The following is a 24,112-nucleotide window of genomic DNA, read 5'->3' on the forward strand; positions in this document are numbered from 1 at the left end:
GCCTTCCCTTGGTTTAACGCTACGGGAGTCCTGGAAGTCTGAAGCACACTAGCCGGGCTCAAGGGGAGATGGACCCACAGCAAACAGGGTGGGCAACGGGATGGCGGCTGGGCCTCGGTACCCTGCAAGGGGGAGGAGTTCTCTGTGAATTCTGACCCGGGCACTGGCGCCCCCTCGGGAACGCACAATTGTTTTGTGTTGGTCCGTAGCGCTCGGAGTACAACGCGGCGGCGCGGAGGTCAGGTATTTCGGAGCACGGAGGACCCAGCATTCGTGATACTTGGACTAATCTTCCGCCCTTCCTGAGTGAGAAAAGGAACGGAGTGATGGCTGATATCCCCTCACTAATCCAAAAGCCCCACAAAGGCAAAACACATATGCAAAACTCACCAAAGCACCCCACAAACAAAAGCCTAAAGCCCAACACACGAAAACATAAACCAAAACCCCCAACTAAATACATGGCTCATAAAAACAAAATCAAAATCGAAGAAAAAAAAATCACATACAAACACAAAATCCACCTAATGAAAAGCCCACAAACGACACCCACGAATAAAAAGTCAAAACTCATCAAAGCACCACGCAGAAGGAACAGCCTTCCAAAAGACACACAAAAAGAGCCTGCAGGGAGAGAGTATAAAACACACACAAAGTCATAACGCACAAGACAGAAAACAAAACCTACCCAAAAGATCAGGACACACAGAGCAAAACCCGCTAAAATGAAATCCACGAATTAACAACATGCACTACACCTGAAACAAAAGCCTCTCTCACAGATAATGAAAAAGAAAACAAAAACAAAACAAATCCTCTAAATAGGGGGAAAAAATGACCCCCTTTCCCAGCCCGGGGGTGAAATGTCAATTCCGGGAGAGCTTTTGATCTCTAGGCACGGACAGGCCGCTCCTCCTTGGCGCAGCCTTCCTGCGCGGGCTAAACCGGAGGGCGGGAAGCAGGGACTGCGGCCCGGCTGCGGTGGGGAAGAGTCTAGCGCTCCGAGATGGCCAAAAATCAAATCGCTGGACAGGGACCCGGATCACAGACTGCAGGAAGGAGGCGGTGCAGGGGGACTACGCAGACTACTTGGTGGGGGGGCCGCCGGGGAATCCACAACCACGTTTCCGATTGTGGCGAAATCGGCTCAGTGGATAAGCGAAGCCCGGTTCCCGCTGAGGCCCCCCACCCCTTTTCTCGAGTTCTGGGCTCTTCCCCCTAGGTTGCGGCCCTGTCTCGTGACCACCCCTCCAAAAAACAAACAACCTTCTCGCTGAGGACGATTCACTTTCCGAAACTGCCATTGTCCGGCAGGCGGAGAGTCCTCCTGCGGAGCGCTTTCCGCACTCCCCCCACCCCCACGAAAACCGTGTCCCTGCGACCACCCCGCAACGGGGCCCCAAGGGCTTCCAGTGGCCAAGCGGAGCAGCTGGACGCGGGACTGGGGAAGGAGAAGGGGAGGGAAATCTTGAGCCTGGGCCGAAGAGAACGGGCTGGACATGCCACACCTCTGCCCAGTCTCTTTCGGGCTGATTTCCCCTCTGGAATCAAGTCCTAGGGCCAGAGGACGCCGCAACGTTTTGGGGCTTGAGGGCCAAGGGATGTCATTCATGGGCTGGGGTAAAGTGTCCAGGACTCCAGCCAATCTCCAGGACCTCCTGATATGGTTCTGCTCAGCCCGGATGCTCCAAAGCAGAGGTCCGGATTTTATCACCAGCATTTCACAGCTTAACCTCTGTGCTTCTGGCCAGAATGAGACATGGTGTGGCGAAGAGAACTGCGACCAGGGGTCTGAGTGGGACCTGGGGGCTTTAGGGTTCTGGCATTGCCCTGAAGTCAGGGACTCAGTAGTAGTTCTGGAGCTGCGAAGTGGGGGGTGGGGGTGGGGTGGCTAGGAGTTCTAGGGGCGGGCGCCGCCCTAGGGGTGAATCTGAGAAAACTGAATGCCTGGCAAGACCTCTTGCCTTTGCACCCCCCTCAAAATCACCTGCTTGGCAGATTGGCTAATTTCTTTAAAAACAAAAACCAGGCCTGCACCCGCCTACGCGGCGGGATTTGCACCTAGAGGGGGTCGCCGTTCCCACGCACTGCGCAAAGGGCACCAAGGCATAAGGGTTTATGGAAGGTGCTGCGGCGAGGCCAGGGCTCCCGGCTCGCCCTCGGTGGCCCCCTTCCCGTAAGTGCGCGGGCTAGCTCCGGGTTGTCTGAAGCCTTCCTTCCTTCCCTTCCCCCCAACCCCCTATAAAAGTCCAGGGCCGCGCGGCGGCGGCACTGCTACTCTCCGGGCCTCCTGCACTGCTCCGGCCCGGCCCGGCCCGGCTCGCCCCGTCTGTCCTGCTGAGAAGGCCGGGCCGCACAGCGCCGACACTCTTGCCGGGCTCTGGGCCGGCAGCGCGGGGCCGCACGCTGGGGGCGCGGCGTGTCTGGGGACATCTTGTGATGTTGGCGAGAACAGGACATGATCTCACATGGCGAGAAGCTCTTTAGTTCCTTAATCATTTCACGGTGCCTTCGGACGCTTTTTTTCCACCTAAAACGTTTAGTTTCAGCTCAGTGATCAGCTACCCCAGCTCGGCGGGGGAGCGGAAGGCTTGAATTATTCCGACCTGAGAGCGGCCCCTGTCACCAGGGGGAAGAAAAAAAAAGAAGCACAAAAAAAGTGGAAACTTTTCCCCCCTGTCCATTCCATCAAGTTCTGAAAAATCAAAATGGATTTAGAGAAAAATTACTCAACTCCTCGGACCGGCAGGACAGGTAGGACCGCGATACTGGCTCCACGCGCTCTAACCCGGGGACCCAGCCCGGCTGGCGCTGGTTCTCACGTGCGTCGGCCCTGGGGGAGGGGGTGCGCCTCAATTTCGCCGGGATTGACTGCAGGTCTATCTGAGGCGTTGTATGTTTTTTTCACCAATCTATTCAGACTTCTGCATCAGCCTGAGAGTTTGCCTAGTTTTTTTTTTTTTTAATCTATTTCTGAGTGTTTATGTAGGTGTCTTTCTAGGGGTCTGAAAGTTTGTTTGGGTCTCCGTGTTTACATGTGGGTTCAGAGTGTGCATAAGTGACAATGAGTTTGTGTGCCCCTGTATATGTATTTTCAAATGTTTGAGTGTATGTCCAAGAGTTTATGTGCCTGTGTATGTCTTTATATTCACGAGTATGTTAGTGTGTGTTTATGAGTTGGTGTTCCCTGGGTACTGTTCTTTTGAGTATCCAAAATGTGTGTCTGAGTGGCATATATATAATTTGGATAAGAGTCTAAGTACACATCTACTCCTTTAAAGGTCTGTGTTCACCTGTCATATCTCAAGTGAGTTTGGAAGTGAGAAAGATATGGTTACATTGACTCCTCCATTTTTGGATGAATAGCTGTTTGCTGTGTATATGCTAATGCACACAAAAGTGTCAGCCTCTAGGCACAGAGATGGGTCTAGGGCCTGTGGGCTTCTGTTGCGCTAAGCCTGTGAACTGTCAGGCTCAGGTCCCATTGTGCTGGGAGAACCAGAAGTGGAAGTGTGAATTCAGGGTGTGCTTGAATTCAGAGTGTGCAGACCTTCAGTATGTGGTGTGCATTGCTTCTCTCTGTGGGCACTGTTAAGCCTACCATTTGTATAAAAGGGTCTCCTGTGTCAGGCGCGACCTTGGCAGGTGAGAGCCAGCAGCCTACAGGCTAGTAGAGGCATTTCTCGGGAACCCCAGCTTGCCTTCATTTTCACCTACACAAGTCTCTGACACTGCCATGTGTGTATGTGCGTACTGCGTGCTCAGGTTTTATTTTGTGGTTGCAGCTCCATGGAAGCGAGCATGAGTGGGTGGACATGTGTACTTAACCTGGGTATCCAGTTCTGGTTCCTGTCTGTGCACAGGCTTTTCTGGCACAGGGCCCTGTGTGCTTCCTACAGGCCTGTGCAGTGGGTAGAGCAGGATGTGTTTATATTTGAGGGGAAGTGGCAGGCAGCAGGAGACCCCTGCTTGCCCTGAGGTAAAAGCCTAATATGAAGCCTCTTTTACTCATTAGGCCAAGTGTGCCAACACCCACCTAAACACCCCTGGCCCTAGCAAGAACTTCCCTTTCTCCATTCTTGTGAATCTGTGATCCCCTACCTCTACCCTACCCCTAAATATAGGTCAGACAGCAGAAAGAGAGGAGTGAACTTATACCCCAAACCCAGGATAATGTGTTTCCAAAATCGTGACCGAAGAGAAGTTAGGGTAGAAATCAAGCCCAATTGAAGAGGATTCTCCAGGTCGAGGAAGGGAAACCTGGAAATGGCCTCTGCTCCATCCCACTCATCTCCAGTGGATCTCCTAGTAGGTAGGGCTCCCCGAGGTGCCTGCACTGGGACTAAGGGTTGTGTACGTTTTGGGAATGGGTCAGAGGCCTGTGAGGGTCCAGCAGAGGATCTGTGTGACTGGCCCGGCTGCCTTTCCTGACAAGCTGTCTATGAAGAATGTAATTCATGGCGGTCGATGAGCTCTTTGATTAGTTCAATCGCCTGAATAATCGTTTAATCAATAAAGCATTTCATCCCTCAGCGAGGCGGGTCTGGGTGGGACTGGGGGGCCTTAGGCTAGCCAGAGTTTAAAAAACTGAACAGCCACGCCCCCTCTTCTAGAGGGGTTAGGGTTAGGGCCACCAGCCAACCTGAGAATGGATGGTCATCTCAGATGACACCACATTTCTGCCAGTCTGCACCAGACTGGGCCCTGGGCTGGGAAAGAGGAGAGACAGAGAAGCTGTCCAGGTCTGGTTTTGGGGTTTGCATGGGCTCCCTCCCTCTTCTATCTTTGAGGCCTTTTATGGGCCTCTTGAACTTCCTTTCCTGTCTTCAGAACTGTAATCTGTTTTTTCCATCTCTTGCCTTTAGTTTCCCCACCTGTACAATGGGAAGGAGTGTATGCCTTTCTTGCTCTAAGCCCAAGATTGGGTGAGGTCAGTCCCGAGCAGTAGCCTCTTAAGGATTCTCTTATCTAGCTTCTTCACTGTGGTGCCAAAAAAGGAAAAACTGAATTTCAGAGAGGGGCAGGAACTTGTTGAGTTGATACAGCAGGAGGTATGGAGGGAGTAGGACTGGAGGGCCACTTCTCTGCCCTTAACTTCTCTCATTCCTGCTGGGAGAAGAGGCAGAACCACACCCTATCTCTCTGGGTCCCCTTGGAGAAAAACTACTATTGGGCAAGCTAGCCGTGGTGGAAGTTAAGTCGTCCCAAAGTCAGGGAGATTAGAATAGGTCGAACACTTTCTGGCCAGTCAATAGCATCCAGACCTCTAGTTCTAGAAAGAGCTTGGTGGAATGATAACACTATTCCCTACCCATGAATCTTCGTTTTTCAGAACCCTGAGGGACCTCATCTCAGGGGTTCTTCTCCTCCTTAGACACATGGGGAAGCTGAGCCCTAGGAGAAGGAGGCTCCTGCCTAAAGTCTTTGAGAGAGAGAGAAAGGCAGTCCCAGAGCCCCTGGCTTTCAGGATGTGCTGGTAATGATAACACACCCTGACAAAAAAAAATTTATTGGGTTCTTGGAAAATCTGGTTAAATTCTCCCATTCACATCCTTCCCCTCCTCCCCATTTCAATGATTCCTACAAACAGATCTGGGCCAGGCAGATCAGACCCCTGATCCAGGTGCAGGAATTGGCCCTGCCCTCACTAGCTGTGTAACTTCAGGTCAATTGTTTTCTCTCTTTGATGCTTTTAATTTGAGTATTCGAGAGGACCCACCCAGTTAGGACTGAGAGGGCTGTGTCATCTCTGACTTTTACAACTGAGCAACTGTCTGAGCCTTGTGGACTTTGCTTTGTCTGAAGCAAGAGGTGGGAAATCTGCTGGACTTGGGTTGTGGGAGTCGATCTCAGGCTCAAGAGCTCTGTGGCAACCCAAACCAACCCCGGACATCTCTGGGTGGTGGAGAAGCCGGCTTGGAGGAGAGAAAGGGGAGGTGGGAGGGAGTACGTTCTGACTGAAGCCAGGTTTTGTGGCAGAAGACCGAGGTGGACTTTTCTCTGAAGGTGTTATTCTCAATGAACTTTCTTTCAGTAGCAAAACTTTCAAAGGCAATTCGATTTACATAAACTGAGTTTCTTCTTGGATCGTTTCCTTACCTAGTCTCCCGCCTCTAGCGCTTACACAGAGCCGGGCCCAAAGTCGTGCTGCTGCGGATGCGAAACCATGCGACTGTTTCGCAGTCCGAGGTCGGACTACTTTCATTGCGGAGCTGGGGAGACCCGCTCCCTGCTCTTCTCTCTCCTGGGCCCATACTCTTGGGCTAGTTAGTTTCGGTCGGCAGGACTGAGGCACAGTAGCCTGGCTTTGTCATGGAATCGCTGTGTAATCTCAGACTAGTATCGTAACTTCTCTGGGCCGCCGTTTGGTGGATTGTAAGGCTGGCCAGGATTGCAGATCTAGTGGCATTAGAAGTTCCCAGAGGCCGGCCCGCTCCAAGAGCGGTGACTTACCTTCAACCCAGAGGGAAGCTCCTTCTACCCTGCGCAGCGCACGGTGCGGAAAGGCGGCTGCTCTCGCTGCACAGATTGGGCAACCCAGTGCCGTCCTTAAGCCAAGAACACCTTCTGTGTGAAATGGGAATTTGAGGTATTCCTGTTCAGGCAACTTCTGCGGCCCCATCCCACCTCGGCAGCGTTCCAGTGATTCTGTCCGAGCCGCACAGGTATGAGGAGGAAAACTCATTTGTGCCGGCATACGTACCTACCTGGGTTCTTTGATTTAGCAGCATATTCCCCTGTCCTCAACGCCCCGCCATCCCGAGAGTGGCTCTGGAGAGGCCCTCCTGAGAAAGAAGTTCCCAGCCAGCCTTTCCTCTAGCCCCGACTTGCTATGTGACTTCGGCCCTAGGTTCCTCATCTGTAAAATGGAGAAAGCTTAGCCTTAGGGCCCTTTTAGTTCAAAGACGTTAGAATCTGTTTCCAGGCATGAACTCAAAGAGTGGGGCTGGAGGTGGAGATGTCACTGGCAGAGTCCCTCAGGGCGTCCCAACATTCCCGTCTCTTAGGTGAGAATACAGAGTCACACGTCGAAATTTAGTTACTTCCCAGCCACGCGATGGAGCAAATGCGGGGAACCCTAACATCCTGGTCCCTGTTCGCTGTTCCATACTCCTGCTCCAAGACGGGTGGGTGAGTGCATGTGAAGATCCGAATAGGCAGGGTTCCAGACAAAGGAGAAATAATGCCACCCTAGTGCACACAGCAGCCTCCAGGGCCCCCAGAGGCCCGCCTGAGGCCGTTTCCCCGCAGCTGTGCATTGGAGGGGGTGAGGAGCATGTCAGGCCGCAAACTTATCTACCGTTAAGGAGCAGCTGGGTCTGGGACAGAAACAGAAGATGGGCCAAGGACCAATCCAGTGTAGGGGTGTGAGAAATGAGACAGAGGTGTAGAGAGGGGAGGCTGAAGCAGAGAATGGCCGGGGAGTCCTCCTAGGTTCAACGTGTGCTGTCCTCTGTACAAGCTCAGGTCTGGAACAGGGATCTCAGAACCATTGTTTTGGTGGATTTATGCTTAATATTAGAGAATCAATGCTTATGAATTCAAAATGGTAGGACTTGGGACCAGTCCCATGAGCTTCTGGGTCAGGAGAGTCTTCAGTGTCTTTGTCAAGGTCCTGGCAGACCTAAGTGCTCACAGAACTATTGCCCCCCGTGTGTAGACTGAATGTCATATGCTTCCTTTTTAAAGACCAGTTCCTTTGACTATGGTCCCACAGCCTCATACTCTTGAGAAACTGAGACTCACTGCTCAAAAACCATGTCCTTCTGGACCAAGAGGGTTCTGCTATATTTTCCAGTCATTCTTTCTTAAAAACAACAAGAACTTCCTCAAGAAAGGGAAGGTTGGGGTTTTTCAACATCTGAAAGCTGCAGCATGGTAGCAGGCCTGGCATGCCTTGGCATGGCCCTTGTAGATAGAACGTGCCCGCCTTCTTCATTTACACAGGACACAATTGGGTTCATTCAGCTCCCAAGAGGCCTTGCACTGGATGCAGAATTGCCCTTAAGGATAGAAGCGGTCCGGCTGCACTCATCAGTATCCCCATCCAAGCCACTGCCAGCTCTTGGTCTGAGGCTGGAAAGGGGCTCAGGGTTTACCCTGGTTGCTAGCTTTAAAGAAATGGGAAATTTCTTACACCTCAACACCTCTGCCTTTCGGTTATATCAGACTTGTAGGCCCCAGGGTTATAAATGAGGAAGAGGATGGACGAGAGGGTGGCGGCAGTGGCTTAGTAGGTGCTTGATACAATTATGAAATGTTTCCACTGGAAGGAGCCTTCATTAAAGACTAAGGAAGACAACTCTGCCCATTCTACAGACAAGGAAACTGAGGTCAGAACGGGGCAGATGTGAGCACACTGAGTCCATCGCGAGCTGATGACAGATTGAAAGCGGGATCTCCACTGCGCTCCTTGTTTACCTTCAACGACCGTTGTATGTGTACGTGCGTGTGTGTTTGTGCATTTTCTGGAGACTATTTTACTCCCTGCCCCACTTCTCACCCCCGCCTCGGCTGCCCCCAGTACTTCTGGGCGTCCCAAGGTCCCAACGCCGCTGCGGGGAAGCCAGGCTCCCGCGGGATCTGCTGCGGGACTCTGCCAGCACTGTGTGTATCCCCTCCCCCCTCCCTCCATCCGCGCTTCACTGGCCCTTCGCGCCGCGCGTTTGTCAATGAACGTGGCGCCGCCGCCTGAGCCCCGCCTCCCATTCTCTCCCATTGCCCAGGTATCCGCTAATCAGGCGGAGCCCGCTGCTTGCTCAGCCAATGGGGGGGTGTCTTGGGCCGGGGCCCGCAGCCACCGCTCTGATTGGCTTGATGAAGCGTGATTGGCATGTTAGCCCCCGCCCCGCCCCCGCCCCCGCCCGGAGGGAGGCTGAGCCCCGGGCGGCGCTGTCCACACGCAGCGGGTCCTGAAAGCGGCTCCGGGGCGGCGCGGTGGCGCACTGTGCGCGCCGAGCAGGCGGAGGGCTAGCGCTAGCGGCGGCAGCGGCAACGCGGGCAAAATTGACAGCGGCTCCATCTCAGCATCAGCAGTCCCGGCGGCCTTAGTGGAGGGGACCTTCCGCTCTGTCTTCTGTCCCTCGCCCCAAGCCTGGGGCAGGCGCGGCGGCCGTCCCGGAAGAGGCAACTGAAAGACAGTAGAACCAGACTCCCAAGAGAGGGCAGCGGGGCTCGAAGAGTTGGTGGGCGTGAGGCAAAGACTCAGGCGGGGAGGAGATTGTCGCTGTTGTCCCCATTCCTGGTCCCAGCGATGGGGGAGCAGCGGGAGCCGCAGGAACTTTGAAGGCAGCGGGTCTCGGAGTGTGAGGGCTGCCAAGCTCCCAGGGATTCCGGAATCTCAGCCCCAACGTCAGTGGCGGAAGCGTCTGCAAACCTGCCTGGTCCCCAGCGCCGCCAGAGAGGAAGTTTTTTGCAACTTCGTCGGAAACGTCAGAGAGCCGAGTGGAGAGAGACTGAGGTGGCAAGAGCAAGCCCCAGAGACTCAGAGAAGCAGAGAGAGAAAGGATCCGGTGGAGACTGAAGGGTGGAGGAGAGACTCCAGAGGCAGCGAGGCCGCCGAACCAGCCTGGTAGCCCGCGGGCCTCGCTGCCCCCTGAGTGAAGCCAAGAGCCGTGTATTCCGCAGGCCTCCTTAAAGCCGCTCCTACTGGAGAGACCAGGGGTTCCTAGTCCTCCTGGAGGCGGGCCCCTACGCTATGCCCCCGAAGCTGCGAGCGCCTTGGTCGCAGCTGCCCCACCCCGGGTCTGGAGCCGCCGCCTGAGTCAGCCTGGGAGGGAAGCCACCAGGAGTTGGGCTCCCCGCTTCCAGCCAGACTGCACTAGCGCGGTTTTCCGCTTCTAGGCGCAGCTCTCGGCAATCTCCGGCAGGGCTACTCTGAGAGAGACCCTGAAGCTCTAGCAGTGTTTTCTGATCCCAGCTCGCACAGTGCCTGGCCTGGCGGCGCGGCTCCCTAGCCGCGCTGGGCAGCCCCTTGGCGCCGGGAGGCGGCGGCGTGGGCCGGCCTGCAGTCTGGAGCGCCCCGATGGAAATACACTGTAAGCACGACCCGTTTGCATCCATGCATAGTAAGTAGGCGTCGAGCTCGCTTCTCTCACTCTCCGGCCGGGACGGGATTGGGGGTGCCGGACGGCGGGGCAGGTACTGAGGCCGGAAGGACCCAGGACTTCTGTAGCCGTTCAGTCAAGTTTTCAAAGTGCAGGGCTCCCAGGCAGGGAATGTGGAACAACGTGCCTGGTCTCCTGAGCTCGGAGCACCTGGCACCGGGAATCCCGCCTCCACCAACGCATAATGTAGGCTGCGAGCTGCAGCCTTCTGGGGGCTCTGGCAGCGACATCTCAGCGTCCTGGGAGAATCCTGACTGGGACTTGGAGAGGGCCCCCGGCTGGGCTAGTTGAAAAACACAAAGCTGTAGCGAAAGGTCAGTCTGAGTCTCAGAAAGCGCCCTACACCCAAACTCCGACAGCGCCTTTTTTCAGCCACAAGGCTGATCAGACGGGCTTGGAGGGAACGTGGGGCCCCAACCACTGCCTGTGTGCTTGTATGTGTGAAGGAAGAGGCCGAGAGGTAAGCGAGGGCACCAGGTCCAGAGCTCCAAAGACGTCCTGGAGTTGAGGAGTGGGAAATGAAAAATCAACGAAGTAGAGGGCTCCCTGAGCTGAGCTTTTGCTTAGAAGGCGCCAGTTCATACACAGACCCTTAAAAACACTGTGAAGTCCTTCTCTGCAGGACGCTTGCCTCATAATGGCTTCTTCCCTACTCCCCTCCCCCCCAACAAAAAAAATCAGGAAGAAGCTAATTAGTCACCATACAGGCGTCCCTGCCTTCTGAAAGACGCTGAATGTGTAGGAGACGGGAAGGGTCATTTTGGGTGCGCACGAGGATGGCCTGCCGGCTGCCCGACCCGCCCGGATCTCCCAGTTGACCCTTTAGCATAGACTCCTGTGAGATGAGCGCTCCTCTCTTGGTGAGTTAGCGCTGGATTAGATTCGGAGGTTTCAAGTAGATACCAATGGGAACGAATCGTGTTTTCCTTATGCGCGCTGCAGAGCTGGACCGGAGCAAGGCTCCAGGCTTTGGCGGCATCCAGCCCGCTGCCCAGCTCGGGGCCCAACAGACCTCAGGTCATAGGATTGCTTCCCGGCAGAGAGACCTCCCCAAGCCAGGTACCCCTCAGATAACCCAGGATCTAGCTTACCCTGCCGTGGGTCCCCTGTTTAACAAAGGCAGCAGAGACCCGGCTGGAGAGAAGGCAAGGTTACCCGGGCCAATTTGTCCGTTTTTTTCCCCCGAAGGGCCGAGTGGCCTGGTAGGCAGAGAAATGCTGATCTAGGCAGCTGTGGCTGGCTGCCGGCAGGTCAGTTTCTCTTTGTGTCAATTTCTCGAGACAGAGGTAATCCACCAAAGCGGTGCTGAGGTTTGCGCAGAGAAGCCGCTTGCTCCAGTCCCAGCCCAAACGATTCTTCATCGTCTGAGGCCTGTGCCAAAACGGTTTCCAGTTCATGGTGACCCTAGTGCCCCTGGCACTTGTCTCCGGCGCACACTTGGTCTGGGCTCGAGGGAGGCTCTGATCTCGCAGAGCGAGCCAGAAAACAAACGAGTTAGGGTCAATACTCTGAGAGGTAGGCAAGCCCTTAGCTCAGCCAAGGAGCTATTGGGGAACAAAATAAGGAGGGCTGGCCCCTGTGCATCTCCTCGGGGGGAATCCACAGACCCTCACTGCCTGCCTCAGTGCGGAGGGGCACCCCAGAGGTCGTGCCCAAGCCCTTGAGGAGATAGAATCAGACTCGGTGGTTTTCCAGCTGTGTATGAGGATGGAGAAGGCAGCTCCTTCTAGATGTTGTTAACCAACTGCTAATGCCTGTGTCTCTGTCCCTCCTTGTCCCGGACTTCATCTGCCCCCTCCTCGAGAAGTGCTCCCTCCTCCCATTTTCAAGTGCTCCCGGCAGCACAGTGGGGGCTGGGCCCCAGTCAGCGTAGCTTCCAGAGCTGGCTTCTCTGGAAGTGCCCTTGGTTCTGATGCTCAAAGCTGTTTGCTTGCACAATGTAGGCTCGCTTTGGGGCCTCAGTTTATTGGCGATTGAAGGGGTGATGGCACAGAGTAGCTCCTAAAAGGTGACTTAGGTATTAGGGGCTCAGACCAAGTCTTACCCCCTCATCTTCTTTCCTGACCTTGGTCAGTTTTTTCCCCTACCCCTAACCTCCCTCCTCCCCTTTGGAGCAAACAGCTTCTGTGGGAAGGTGGTGTGGGGGAGGGGCAGACACTGTCAGGAAATGGTCTTCTGTTTTTCCCTGCTTCTACCCTTATTTCGGACTCATCACTTTCATCAGTACATGGTCTCCTACCTCTCTCTCCAGAGGTTTCCCTGCCCCAGGTATAGTCAGTCTCCTACCTGAGTGTCTTCTAAACCTTTAGTTACACCCATTTTACAGAGTGTGATACTGAGGTCAGAGAGACAAAAGGACTGACAGAAAAGTTCATATGGGCGAAGTTGGAACTGGTTCTTGGGTCTTTAAGATTCACAGACAAGGGAGGGGAGGGACTCAGATTCCAGAGAGAGGAGAGTGGACTGTCTGGGTGGGTACACATGGTTAAACCACTCTGTCTGGTTTAACCATATTTGTATCTATGGCCCGACTGTCTAAGCGTGTCACACCTGGACAGTTGTTTAGAGAGTTCATTAAGGAAATTTCATCCTTATTCTTTTCCTGTGTTCCTGTTGGCATATTTGTGTGTCCCTTAATTCATCCTCTCAGGTGACACTAGGAGAAATTTCAATGACCCTGGAAGTCCTGAAGTTCAATCTGTGGTTGAGTAAACAGAGACCCTCTCCCCAAGACCCTGTGCCCAGCTCTGGATGTGGACAGGGCCCCTGGTGGGCAGTATATCCTTATCAGGGCCTGAGGAGCATCTATGGAGGCCATCCCTTCCAGACCAGAGCCACGAAAGCCCCAGTGCATCTGCGATTCAACCTTTCTTCTCCTGGCCACCCTCCTTCAAAACCTTCCCTGACAATCCTTTGGGCGCAGGCCTGTGTTTTCCTTGTATCTGTTTATCTCCTGGTCTTTGCCTTGATTACATTCAGTCTCTGTGTTATTCTCTCTGTAAATTCTACTTGGCCCTGAAAAGTATAGCTGAGTCTGTGTCTCCCGTTAGCCTCCCCCAAGGGATGAACCCTCACCCAGCTGGAGTCCACAGGAAGTAGAGGCTGAGACTTGGGTTCTCAGAAGAGATGCAGGGCTGAACTTGAGGTTTCAGAAAAAAAAGTTCCCCTTCCACAGAAGTCCCCTATCCTCCATATGCCCCCTTACTGGGCTTCCTCCATTTGCTCTTCTGGTCTTCTTGCCTCCCACTGTACACTGCACTCTCTTTTCTTTTCTTCACCTGTTCTGGCTGATCCATTCCTTTTTCTTCCTCTGATTTTCTAACTCGAAGCTTCCATTTCAGGCTCCCTTTTCTTACTGTCTATGTCTCCCTTAGTTCCCACTCTTTGTACCCTTACTCTCATACCTCACTTCCCCTCTTTTTTTTTTTTTTTTTCCTATCCTGCCTCCCGTCTCTCAGGCTTCACATTTCAATCCTTTCCAATCTCGGGTTAACTAGGAGACATTGCCTTCTCAGACCACAGTTATAAATTACCTCCCTACCATCCTTGAAATGTTCTATTTGGTAGGACTATGATGAGGCAGAGAGGACCAAGTGGGTTCGGGGGCCTTTTCAGGGGCTCCTAGATCACCCTGGGTCTGGTGTCAGCTGTGGACATGTGGATTAGATTCTGAAAGAGTACTGGTAGCCTACTCTTTGTGGTCAATAATGGAAAGTTTGGGGGTTTGTTGTCACCTAGAGTGTCCAACCCTTGGGAGTTTTCCATGATGCAAAATGGTCCAAAAAGCTCACAAATGTCCTGCAGGACTGCTCTTGGAATTTGAGTCTTCTGAAGGTTTCCACTATGTGTTGGGCAGAAAGTTTAAAATGCCATATACTATGCCATGCATAGTATAAGTAACAAGTAGACCAGGCTATTGCAGGTAGACCACATGCCTGGACTAATAGATTATCTTAAAAGTTTGCTGAGTGCTTTTAGCTTCCTTTTTGTCCTTTCTGATAAGCTGGTACCAATTTTAAATTTACTTTCTTCTTAAATCCAGCCCGTTCTTGAAAGATGCATACGACCAGTTTTTATTAGGTGCTCTCAATCCCAGAACAAAGCCTTCTTAAGGCCCTTGACCAGGGGTGGCTGTAGCCTTTCTGTTTTAGGTGTACTATGCAGTTGTGTTCCTAACTGCAAAATCCTGTTCGGGATGGTTTTCCTTTTTCTTATGTCTGGAGTGTTTTAGAACAGCCAACAGCAACTAAAGCTCATTTTGAAAACCAGAGAGAAATTTTAGCTTAGATCTATGAAATTGTGTTTTTCTTTGAAATCAGCCTGAGCTTGGAAATTTGGGGGTAATATTCAATTCGAACTCTCATGGGAAACTTCAGTGAATTGCTTTGGCAGTTTTTAGGAAATAGGTTGTTATGGGTGCCTTTTCCCCTCCATTTCAGATGTTGTTTGTGAACCTGGATAGTAGTTGAGTGCTGGGGGGAAAAGCTGAGATGAGGCGGCTCTTTTATGTTTTAGAGTTGGTGTGTGTGTGTGTGTGTGTGTGTGTGTGTGTGTGTGACCTCTGAGATGCCCTGGCTTCCCTGGTACAGTCCAGTCCTAGGCAATTCTCAGTTTAGGAGATTTCTCCTATGGCCTTTGAGCTACTAGCAGCATTGGTAAATGCTTGGACTTGGCTTTTGGCTTTTGATAGTGCTTAACGATGTTACTGGCTGATTAACAGCTAAAGGTCAATGATGTTACTATACTGGATTACCCTATGTTTACTGGTTTAGCTCTTCATTTGCTTGTATTCCTGTTTCCCTCCAGATGGACCTTAATATAAGAGAAGGAAGCTTACTAGGTGAAGGAGATACTTTCTTGGACTCTTTTTACTTAAAATCCATCCCAGAGCCCTTGTAAAACCTGGGACTCAGAAATGTCCAGCCTCGTTATTTCTCCTGAACCAACTTAAAGCTTTGACAATTGCAAAATACTCCAAAATTTTTAGGGAAACTTCTTTATAGCAGATTCTAGTGCAGTAGAGTGGAATGTGATCCTCTGACCCATTTCTTTTGTGTGCTCTGAGAGGGTTCGATGGTCAAATATGCACGACAGCCTTACATTTTTTTGTTTGTTTTTTTTTCCCTTCCAGTTTATTGAGGTATGGGCCTTACCTTCTTAAAGAAAGGGGTTTTTATCAAGGCAATGGTTAAGCGTTGTCTCAGTATTCTTCAGAACACTATTTAAAAATTTAAAAAAGTCCTTAGCCCATAATCAGATTGCTGATTTAAAAAACATTTCCTCCCTGAGATCTAGGTTTGCTAGAGTAGACTCTTTCACTTTTAAAGATGTTTATTAAAAGGAAAAGGTTCATTTTTTAAAAATCTCTTTAAATTTGATGTATTTTAAAATATATTTTCTCTCGAGGATCTTTTTTACACCTCAGTATCACATATGTAATAAGTTGTGTCCTTAGTAAAGACTGAAGTCTTCACATATTCCATTGTTAAAAAAAGAATTACCAAGAAAATGCTAGGAACTAAAGGAAACATAATATGAGGATGCTTACCCTCAATAGCCCAGTTCACTAACTGAAGACAGACGAAAGGTTAAGATTAATTTTAAAAAGTAATCTAAGGTGCTCATGTAGTCTGCATGATTAGACTCCAGGCTTAAGACATACGCCTGTGGCCATTTCTGATCTGAGGGGCTCTGGTGCTCACAGTGGTGCTTCACCTTCTACGTGACTGGTTCTAACCACCCTTTCCCTTGCCTTTTGTTTCTGATCTGTTTCAGGACATGGAGGAGTGAATCAGCTTGGGGGGGTTTTTGTGAATGGACGGCCACTCCCGGATGTAGTCCGCCAAAGGATAGTGGAACTTGCTCATCAAGGTGTCAGGCCCTGCGACATCTCCAGGCAGCTTCGAGTCAGCCATGGTTGTGTCAGCAAAATCCTTGGCAGGTAAAGGCAGGAGTTCCAGGCTTCCCTTGAGTTTTCAAATAACAACCTAAAACATGTCCCAGCAGCAGTCCAATGCGCCAGTGTTGTAGTGAGAATCGCGATGACACTTTGCCCACACGCACAGCACTTTAGAGTTTGCAAAGCCCTTTCGAAGCCATTTGATTTGAAGTAGCCTTGGGAAACCCCAGTGGCATGTGGAATGGGACTCAGTTAGGAGGGATGACATGTTTTCTGAAAGCCTGATGAATTCTTTCAAAGAATTTAAGAGTAAGAGTTTCTTGGGAATTTCCCCGCCACATCTTAGGTGAGCTCAGGTCCTGAGCAGTGCTGAGTGGAAAACCTACAAGTTAGAATCACCAAAATTACCAGAGTCCAATGTTTCATTTTAATGTTTTCAAAAAGCATATTTGATTTTTAAAAGTCAGCTGTCATTTTCAGTTTTGGGTTATCGTCACCCTCATTATGTTGCACTGCAGTTTTTTCCTTCTGTTTTGTTTCTTTCTTAGTAATGGGCATCCTAAGTATATATTCAATTAGAGAGGGGAAAAAGAAACTCAAAGAAACACTAACTCTTCATTCTGATATTTAAAAATTGCCACTCGACCTGGCAATTTGCTTCAAGTAGAATACTAACAATGCCGATTCTCCCAGAGGGCTGTACAGCCTTTTGCACTCCTGTTAATCTTCTCGGGTGAGCCTCAGCACCAAGCAGTTTTGAGATGAGGAAACAAATCTAGAGAGGCAAAGTAACTGACCCAGGTCCAGCCAAACAGACAGTACTCGGGCTGGGAAGAGGGATTAAAGATTTCCAGACCATGCACATCTCACCATACTCCAAAACCTAAGCCACAGGCTTGTTTTCCAGGCTTGTGAAGTTGTCACATTCTGCCCTGGCAGTCACAAGCAGTCTTGGCTTTATGTTCAGTGCTCTCTCAGGATTTCTCTCCCTGGGTCAGAGAACAACCTTTGTTCTGTAACTTGCATTATGGTTTGAGAACAGATGCCTGAATGGAAAATAAATATTTTGAAGTATGTCAGTGACATTATGACTTTCTGCTTGCTCTTTCCTTTCCATCTACTGGAATTTAAATTCTCTTAGATAGAGAGAACAGCAGTTTCTAACCTTGGGGAATCTTGCTGGAGGCCAAGGGAAGGAGTTTCAGGGCCAGAGGTCTGGCAACCCTTAGGGACCTTGATCCCTGTGTTTTTTCCTCATTCCCCTGCTACCTCAGCCGTGGAGGCTGTGGGCTCCACTCCTGTTTAACACTCAGCGGGAAATGAGCCCCAGCCAGAGAGTTCAAGGAGGAAGGCAGGATGTCAGCGTGCCGTTCTTGTTAGCTGGTGGTTTTGTTGGGTAGAGGATGAGCGCAAGAGTAGAAGAAGAGGGAGATAGATGAAAGAGAAAGAGAAGAAAAAGAAAACAAAGAGAAACGAGAATGACTGATTTTTTAAAAAAAGAAACAGAAAGAAATGAATACAAGATAGAAGGAGAGAGAGAGAGAAGGAAAATATTTTAGATTATCTCAGTGTTAGATTCTAAGAGCCAAATGGATCTTAGATATCTTCTTGAGAAGCCGCTTCATTATACGGGGGGAGAGAGAAAGAAAAAGAAGGCCTTTCCTTTGTTTTTGCTGAGATATCTTTGCTGAGCCGACATTTTGCTTGCTATTTGAAATCATCTCAGGGCAAGATGCTGAACCTTTCTCAGAGGGGACGTTTAGATGCCAGGTTCTTGTATCCTGGTGCCCGGAAGCCCTCCACATTTTTCTTGTAGACTAAAGGGGACAGGGACCCTCCCAGGCCTAACCGGCAGCCTCCCGCAGCAGAGAATAGATTTGTCACTAGGTAGAGTGGCACTCGGAAGTTACGCGCCGCTCCGGTGCCTAGCCGTTTAAGTTGTCAACAATAAATTGGAATTTCATAGCTCATTATTTTCATAACTAAGAACCACAGTGGACAAAATGTCACTCTAATTAGAACTGCCTTTTAAGAAACAAGTTCAGCCCTAAAACAGTGTGACTGGGAATTTCTGAACTGGGGCTGTGTTCCATCCACTGATTTTTTTTTTTTTTCTGGTCACTGAAGAATTTGATGGGTGCACACGGGGTGGCAGATTGTAGAGAGTGTGTGGTGTGTGGTGGCTGTGGCTTTCAGAGACTGCATGGTAAGGCAGGCAGTCCCTCGGGCTGACAGAGTCCCCTGTCATCTCGAGAAGGTGGCGGTCTGCCAGGAGTGTGGGCATTCAGTACACAGAGCTCAAGGCTCTGGAGGGGCTTGAGAAGAACAGCCTGGTGGCATGTGAGGCCCATTAAATCCACCCAGAAAGCCTGGCTGTTGTCTACTTTCACTAGAGCCTGTCCGGGAGGTTCAGGCCATTTGGAATTGGGTGGTATGTTACACAGGAATAGACACTCGGAGGATTTTAATCCACAACACGTGCTCTTTATATTTTGCAAAGCTTTTTCTTAATCATTTTGAATTTCTGTCTTCACAACAGCCCTGCAAGGCGGGCTGGGCAAACATCCTCCGCTTATTATGCAAATGACATAACTTAGGTCCAGAGATGCTAAGTGAGTTGGCCAAGGTCACACAGCAAGTTAGTGTCAGAACCACTGACTAGCATCTATACCCCTTTACTCCCACACTAACGCTTTTTGCACTGAAGTACACCGTATGTTGGTAGCTGCTGTTCTCTATTGTGTGTAAGCCAAAGGGATGCATGACTGTTTCGCTGAGATGAAAGAATGGTTATTTAGTCTGAATCCTCACTTGACATAGTTGCGAGTTGGGGTTTCTTCGAGTGTCAGGGTTGGCCCATTTGTTAGTCAAAAAAAAAAAAAAAAAGAAAAGAAAAAAAAAAGACAGAAACCTCTCATGTCAAGAATGTCAAGAGGATAGCCTCCTATGGTTGGCACTGCTCAGGTGGGATAGGTGGAGAGTCCTGGGCTCTGCCACCCCCAGCCATGCAAGCAGGGCAAGTGCTGGAGGTGAGGGGAGATTTATCCTGCTACCCCATCAGAGTTTCTGCCTGAATATTGGAGTCCCATTCAACTAACGTTTATTGGGTCGTCTGTGTGTCTGTAACCCCTGGGCCACGGGATGGTGCCTGTGACGGTGACTGTCCTAACTGACACTCAGTGACTATTGATTGAGAATATATAAGGGAAAAAGACACGTTAAAATTCTTAGTAAATAGTAAAGCTCTCTACAATTGTAAAGGGTTATTATTATTAAAATTTTTACAACCAAAGCAGCAGTTGATTAGTGGGAGGAGCACTGGATTCAGAGTCAGCTTTGAAAGCTGAGACTGCCCCAAATTTCCCAGAAGGGAGTGCTACAAGTCACTCAGTCTTCTAATCCTTAGTTTTCCTTTACGTAAAACCCTACTGGCCTCTCAGGATTGCTGTGAGGATCAAGATAATTCAAGGAAGAGCTTTGTCAACTTTAGAGCACTGTGCCTAAATAATGAGTTGTTGGGCTGATATTAACAAATGACTTTCTATTGTAATTGGAGTCTGTGGAAATTGTTGTGTGCTTTGATTTAAACACTTTTTCTAGACTTCTGGCAAAAAATATTTCCTTAGATATTTTTAAAAACCTGTTTGTGACTAATAACAAATTTTTAGCAATTAAAGAAAAAGGGAGGATAGGTTGAGTTTTGCCTTATGGTCCATATTTGTACATGACTCACTCTTCTCAATGAAAAATAGAATTTCTACTTCCACATCGCTGCTCCCAAATTATTTCATCTGTTTCTAAAATATTCACTAATTTGGCCCAACTGGACTTATCCAGGCTGAGAATTTCAGCACCTCTTTAAATGTGACCAGTTGTTGTTCTGGGTAAGCTTTCCCACCATCTCATGAGAGGATCACCTCTTTTCCTTAACAATTATGAACTCTTTGTTAGGTTCGAAAATTACCAGTGATTTCTAATTTTTAGTTTTATTTATTTTTTTAATTTAAAAAATTTTTAAATTAATTAATTAATTAATTTTATTATGGTGACTTTGGTGAATGAAATCTGGTAGGTTTCAGATGTACAATTTAACAGTAAGGCATATATATATATATATATATATATATATATATATATATATTGCATTGTAAGGCATATATATATATATGCCTTATATATATATATATTAACAGTAAGGCATATATATATATATATATATTGCATTGTGTGTTCATCACCCATAGTTAAGATTTCTTTCTGTCACCACATATTTGACCCCTTTTATTTCTAAAATGTCTTTTTGATTAAAAAGAAATTTCAACTACAAAATAATCTCCTTGGCAGGAGGAAGTCAAGAATTCCTCTGTAAATGTTGAGAGAGACATCCAGTGAAGGCTCAGATTCAGAAAAAGAATCAAGTCATTTTTTTCCCCTGAAATGATCTTTCATGGCACTCTTCTCCTTGGTCTCGGTTTTGCTGTAAAACCCTGACATCCTATTTGCGTTAACGAGGAAGAGCTGATAGCATGGAAATGTCCTTAGAAATAGCGATTTACCTCAAGGGAGGTCCCTGGAAGAGCTGCTGACTTGTGGTTGGTTTTTTGATTGCTTAGGTTTCGGCTTTTTTATAACACGTATTTCCAGTTGACTTTAGAATCCGACTCTCCCTTTAATTTTACACCAGAGTTATCATTTTTTTTTTCCTTATGGAAAAATTAGTTGCATTATTTAGGGGGGAAGGTTTTACAGAAAGCTAAGGGGTGGGAGAGCTGGCAAATTAGAGAAAGAAAGGTAGAAGCCAACTTTCTGAGGAAATTGTAGTTCAGGAGGCTGAGCCACAGTCCTGGTTTGGCCAGTGGGTCTTGTGTGACACTGGGCAAGTCTATCAACCTCTATGGATCTCTGTTTTATAATTGTAGATGGGGACCCATTTATTCATTCAGTCATTCAAAGCAATTATGTACATTAGAACTATTGTGGAGATCAAATGGGAAAACTGACTTGAATGTGTTCTGTTAACTGTAAAATGGTAGATAAATATGAATGAATGAACCTGACCAGTGCTGTCCAATAGAAATATAATGTGAGCCACATATGACATTTAAAATTTTCTAAAAACACATTAAAAAAGGAAAAAGAAACATGTACAATTAATTTAAATTATATATCTTATTTAACTGAATATATAAAAATTATCATTTCAACATATAACCAATATAAATATTATTAACGAAATAATTTACACCTTTTTGTACTAATTTTTGAAAATCTGGTGTATATTTTATGTTTATAGCATATGCCAGGTCAAATGAGCCATATATCAAACATTCAAAAGCCACACGTACCGTATCGAACAGTGCAGATCTAGACATTTCCAGGACAGAGTAGCCTGTTATTTTGTCGCCAACATCCATATTGCTGGTTCCTCATGGCTAAGCTCCTTTCTCCTTGGTCCTAGGTATTATGAGACAGGGAGCATCAAGCCTGGGGTAATTGGAGGATCCAAACCAAAGGTCGCCACACCCAAAGTGGTGGAAAAAATCGCTGAGTATAAACGCCAAAATCCCACCATGTTTGCCTGGGAGATCAGGGACCGGCTGCTGGCAGAACGAGTGTGTGACAATGACACGGTGCCCAGCGTCAGTTCCATCAACAGGTGAGGGGCTGCTGCCTGTGGGGGCCTAGGGATCTGGGGGCAGTGGGGGATCCTGGAGGCACTGGGTGTGCTTTATCTGAAGATCTGGTCTCCTCTTTCATCAGGTCTCAGACAGGAGGGCTGCTCAGGGGGCCGGATGGGTCTTTCTATTGCCCTTCTCTTCTCTTCAAAGTGGGCAGGAGTTCGAGGCCCAGGGAGAGGGCCATGCTAGCACCCCAGCTGCTTGAGATTCTTCTGAGTCCAGAGTGATTTTCCATCACTCACTTTACCATCCTACTCTGTGTGCAGAGCACAGTGAATTGTCCTGATTAGGCCTTTACAAACGTCACTTCCTTGGAAGCCCAGGCTCAAGGTCTTAGCACTGGCCCATCTCAGAGCTTCCCAGGAAGAAAATCCCTGCTTCCAGTTAGGGCAGAGTTTGAGCCATTGAGTATGGGGAACAGAACTCTAACTTGGAGTCGGGAGGTTTAGCTCCCTGTCCCAGTTCTGCCACAAACTCAATGTGTGAACTTTGACAGAGCTCTTTCTCTCTCTGAGCCCAGGGCCCTGGTGGTTCCAGTGTAGGTCTGTGATCTCTGAGAGTGATGTCTAGGATGCTAAGATGCTGTGGAGTTTAAGAGTTGCCCTCTCCCCGATTGGCCCGAATTTCATCTGTGGACAGAAAGAACCAGAGAAATGCCATGAGTCCCAGTTTCGAGATCTTCTTAGGAGTCACCACGGCCTCTTCTCCTATTAGTCTGATGCAGGATACATCTGACAGAACTTGCAGACCTTTAAAAATAACGAAAAGTCTGAAAGAAAATTTCCTAGTGTAGATGGTGTAGTTTCAACTCTACTTAAACTCACAGAGTCAGGGATAAAGTTGTGAGACGAACAGAGATGATTGTTCTGGGAACTCCACAAAGAAGAGAGAAACCAGCAGTCTGAAAACTTGAGTAGTTTCCTTTTCTTCAAGGTCATGCTCAACCCTTGTTAGTGCAGAGTCTCTCTGGGCTCACCCTAAGACAGGAAGAGTGGTCGTACTAGAATGTCTCTGAGATCCTCTCTGGTCCCGACAGTCCTTTCTTCTATAATGACTCAAGTGCACAGAATCACTGTGTGAGTACACGTCCTGACGTTTTGAGACCTGCTATTTCGTAAACCGTTAGCTTGTTTTTCTTTTCTCAGTAAACATTTTTCTTGGCCCTGACATCATGCAAGATGCTGAGAAAAAAAGAGGGGAACCAGGCACACAGTTCCTTAGTCTCTGTTCTAGGGTGGCTTCTTGTCCAGGCTGGGATTCTGGCATGCACTGAGAGGTCTGGACAGCCTGAATTAGGCACAAAACGACAACTATTTTGGTGGGCTTGGGAGGCATAACCCTGTTCTTTTTCTGGATTATGAGGGCCTCCGGTATGTTTTGTGAGCCCCCTGCTTTTGGCTTATTGCGGGATTTCTATGACACAAAGCAACATGATTCTCCCCCGCCCCCAACCCCCGGATCTCCAAAAGGCCTAACATGGAGCGAAGCACATACTGCCTAGAGCTGTGAAGTAGTCAGCCTGCTCTGCAGAGGAACCTCCGCCAAACCCATGGTCAGGCTTTGGGGATCCACAGACTTCCCAGTGCAAGGTGTACATGGAATTGATAGTTCAAAAGATAACTTAAGGTTGTCTGTGGGGGTCTCAAACTCTAACGCCTGTGTAGAGCTAGGCAGGTAACATAACAAATGAAGCAGGGCAGGCATAAGATGATAGGGGAAGGTTGGTTCTGTGGCAAACTAGAAAGCACAAACTCTATGGAAGGAGCATTTGCTTCTCAGCTCCAGCTGAATGCTGCCAGGAACGTGGGCCCAAGGTTTGCCACCTTTTTTTTTTCTTATTCTTAAAGAGAAGTCAGAAACTAGAACTCATGTGTTTGTGTGTGTATGTCTGTGTGCTTGTATATATGAAATCTGTTGCCACCTAATTTCAATGAAAAAAAAAAAAGTCTTGTAGGACAAGTATAACTTATTTGCAGTGCTCCAGCTTATATCCTCTGTAACACCGAATGAAAATTGTTTTGTGATGAATTTGTTTGAATGTATTTTAGAAATATATAACTAGCACACCAAACCAGTAAGAGTGAACTACATGAACCCCCACCCCCAATTATAGTAAAGAACTAATATCGCCTATTGGAAAGAAACATAAGAAGTAAATAGAGCACAGTGATTACAGATGGGGCAAAAGCTATGAGGGGGGTACTTGATGAGTGTCTAGGGAAATGGTGAATCAGCTGATGCTCTGTGCCTGGAGCTGTGCTGGGGGTCACGGGGGGACCTCTGACTGCTGGTTGTCCTCGTCCATAACGATGACCCAGCTGGCTGTGCCTCTAAGGTCCTTTCGTATCTGTGGTCTCCTACAGTCTTCAAGGCCTAACTCTGTCCTGTGATAGGTATAGCAATTGAGGCCCAGATGGAGAGAGCAGAGG

General features: G+C 48.9%; 1 protein-coding gene across 4 annotated transcripts in view; it reads left to right on the top strand.

Moving 5' to 3' along the window:
- Window positions 1-1,980: 1,980 nt before the first annotated feature.
- PAX5 (paired box 5) overlaps window positions 1,981-24,112 on the top strand; it is a 169,840-nt gene continuing 147,708 nt past the window's right edge. Inside the window, exons 1-3 of one of the 4 annotated variants that reach the window (XM_016130273.2) lie at window positions 1,995-2,754; window positions 15,882-16,047; window positions 21,464-21,661. In XM_016130273.2, coding sequence (XP_015985759.2) covers window positions 2,709-2,754; window positions 15,882-16,047; window positions 21,464-21,661 — 410 coding nt within the window. In that variant the 5' untranslated portion in view covers window positions 1,995-2,708. Of the gene's footprint in view, window positions 2,755-8,937; window positions 10,068-15,881; window positions 16,048-21,463; window positions 21,662-24,112 lie in introns of those variants that run through there. The other 3 variants (XM_016130275.2, XM_016130274.2, XM_036238530.1) reach the window with 3 other exon arrangements.

The sequence above is a fragment of the Rousettus aegyptiacus genome, unplaced genomic scaffold (genome assembly GCF_014176215.1).
Source record: "Rousettus aegyptiacus isolate mRouAeg1 unplaced genomic scaffold, mRouAeg1.p scaffold_m13_p_3, whole genome shotgun sequence".
NCBI classification, from domain to species: domain Eukaryota; kingdom Metazoa; phylum Chordata; class Mammalia; order Chiroptera; family Pteropodidae; genus Rousettus; species Rousettus aegyptiacus.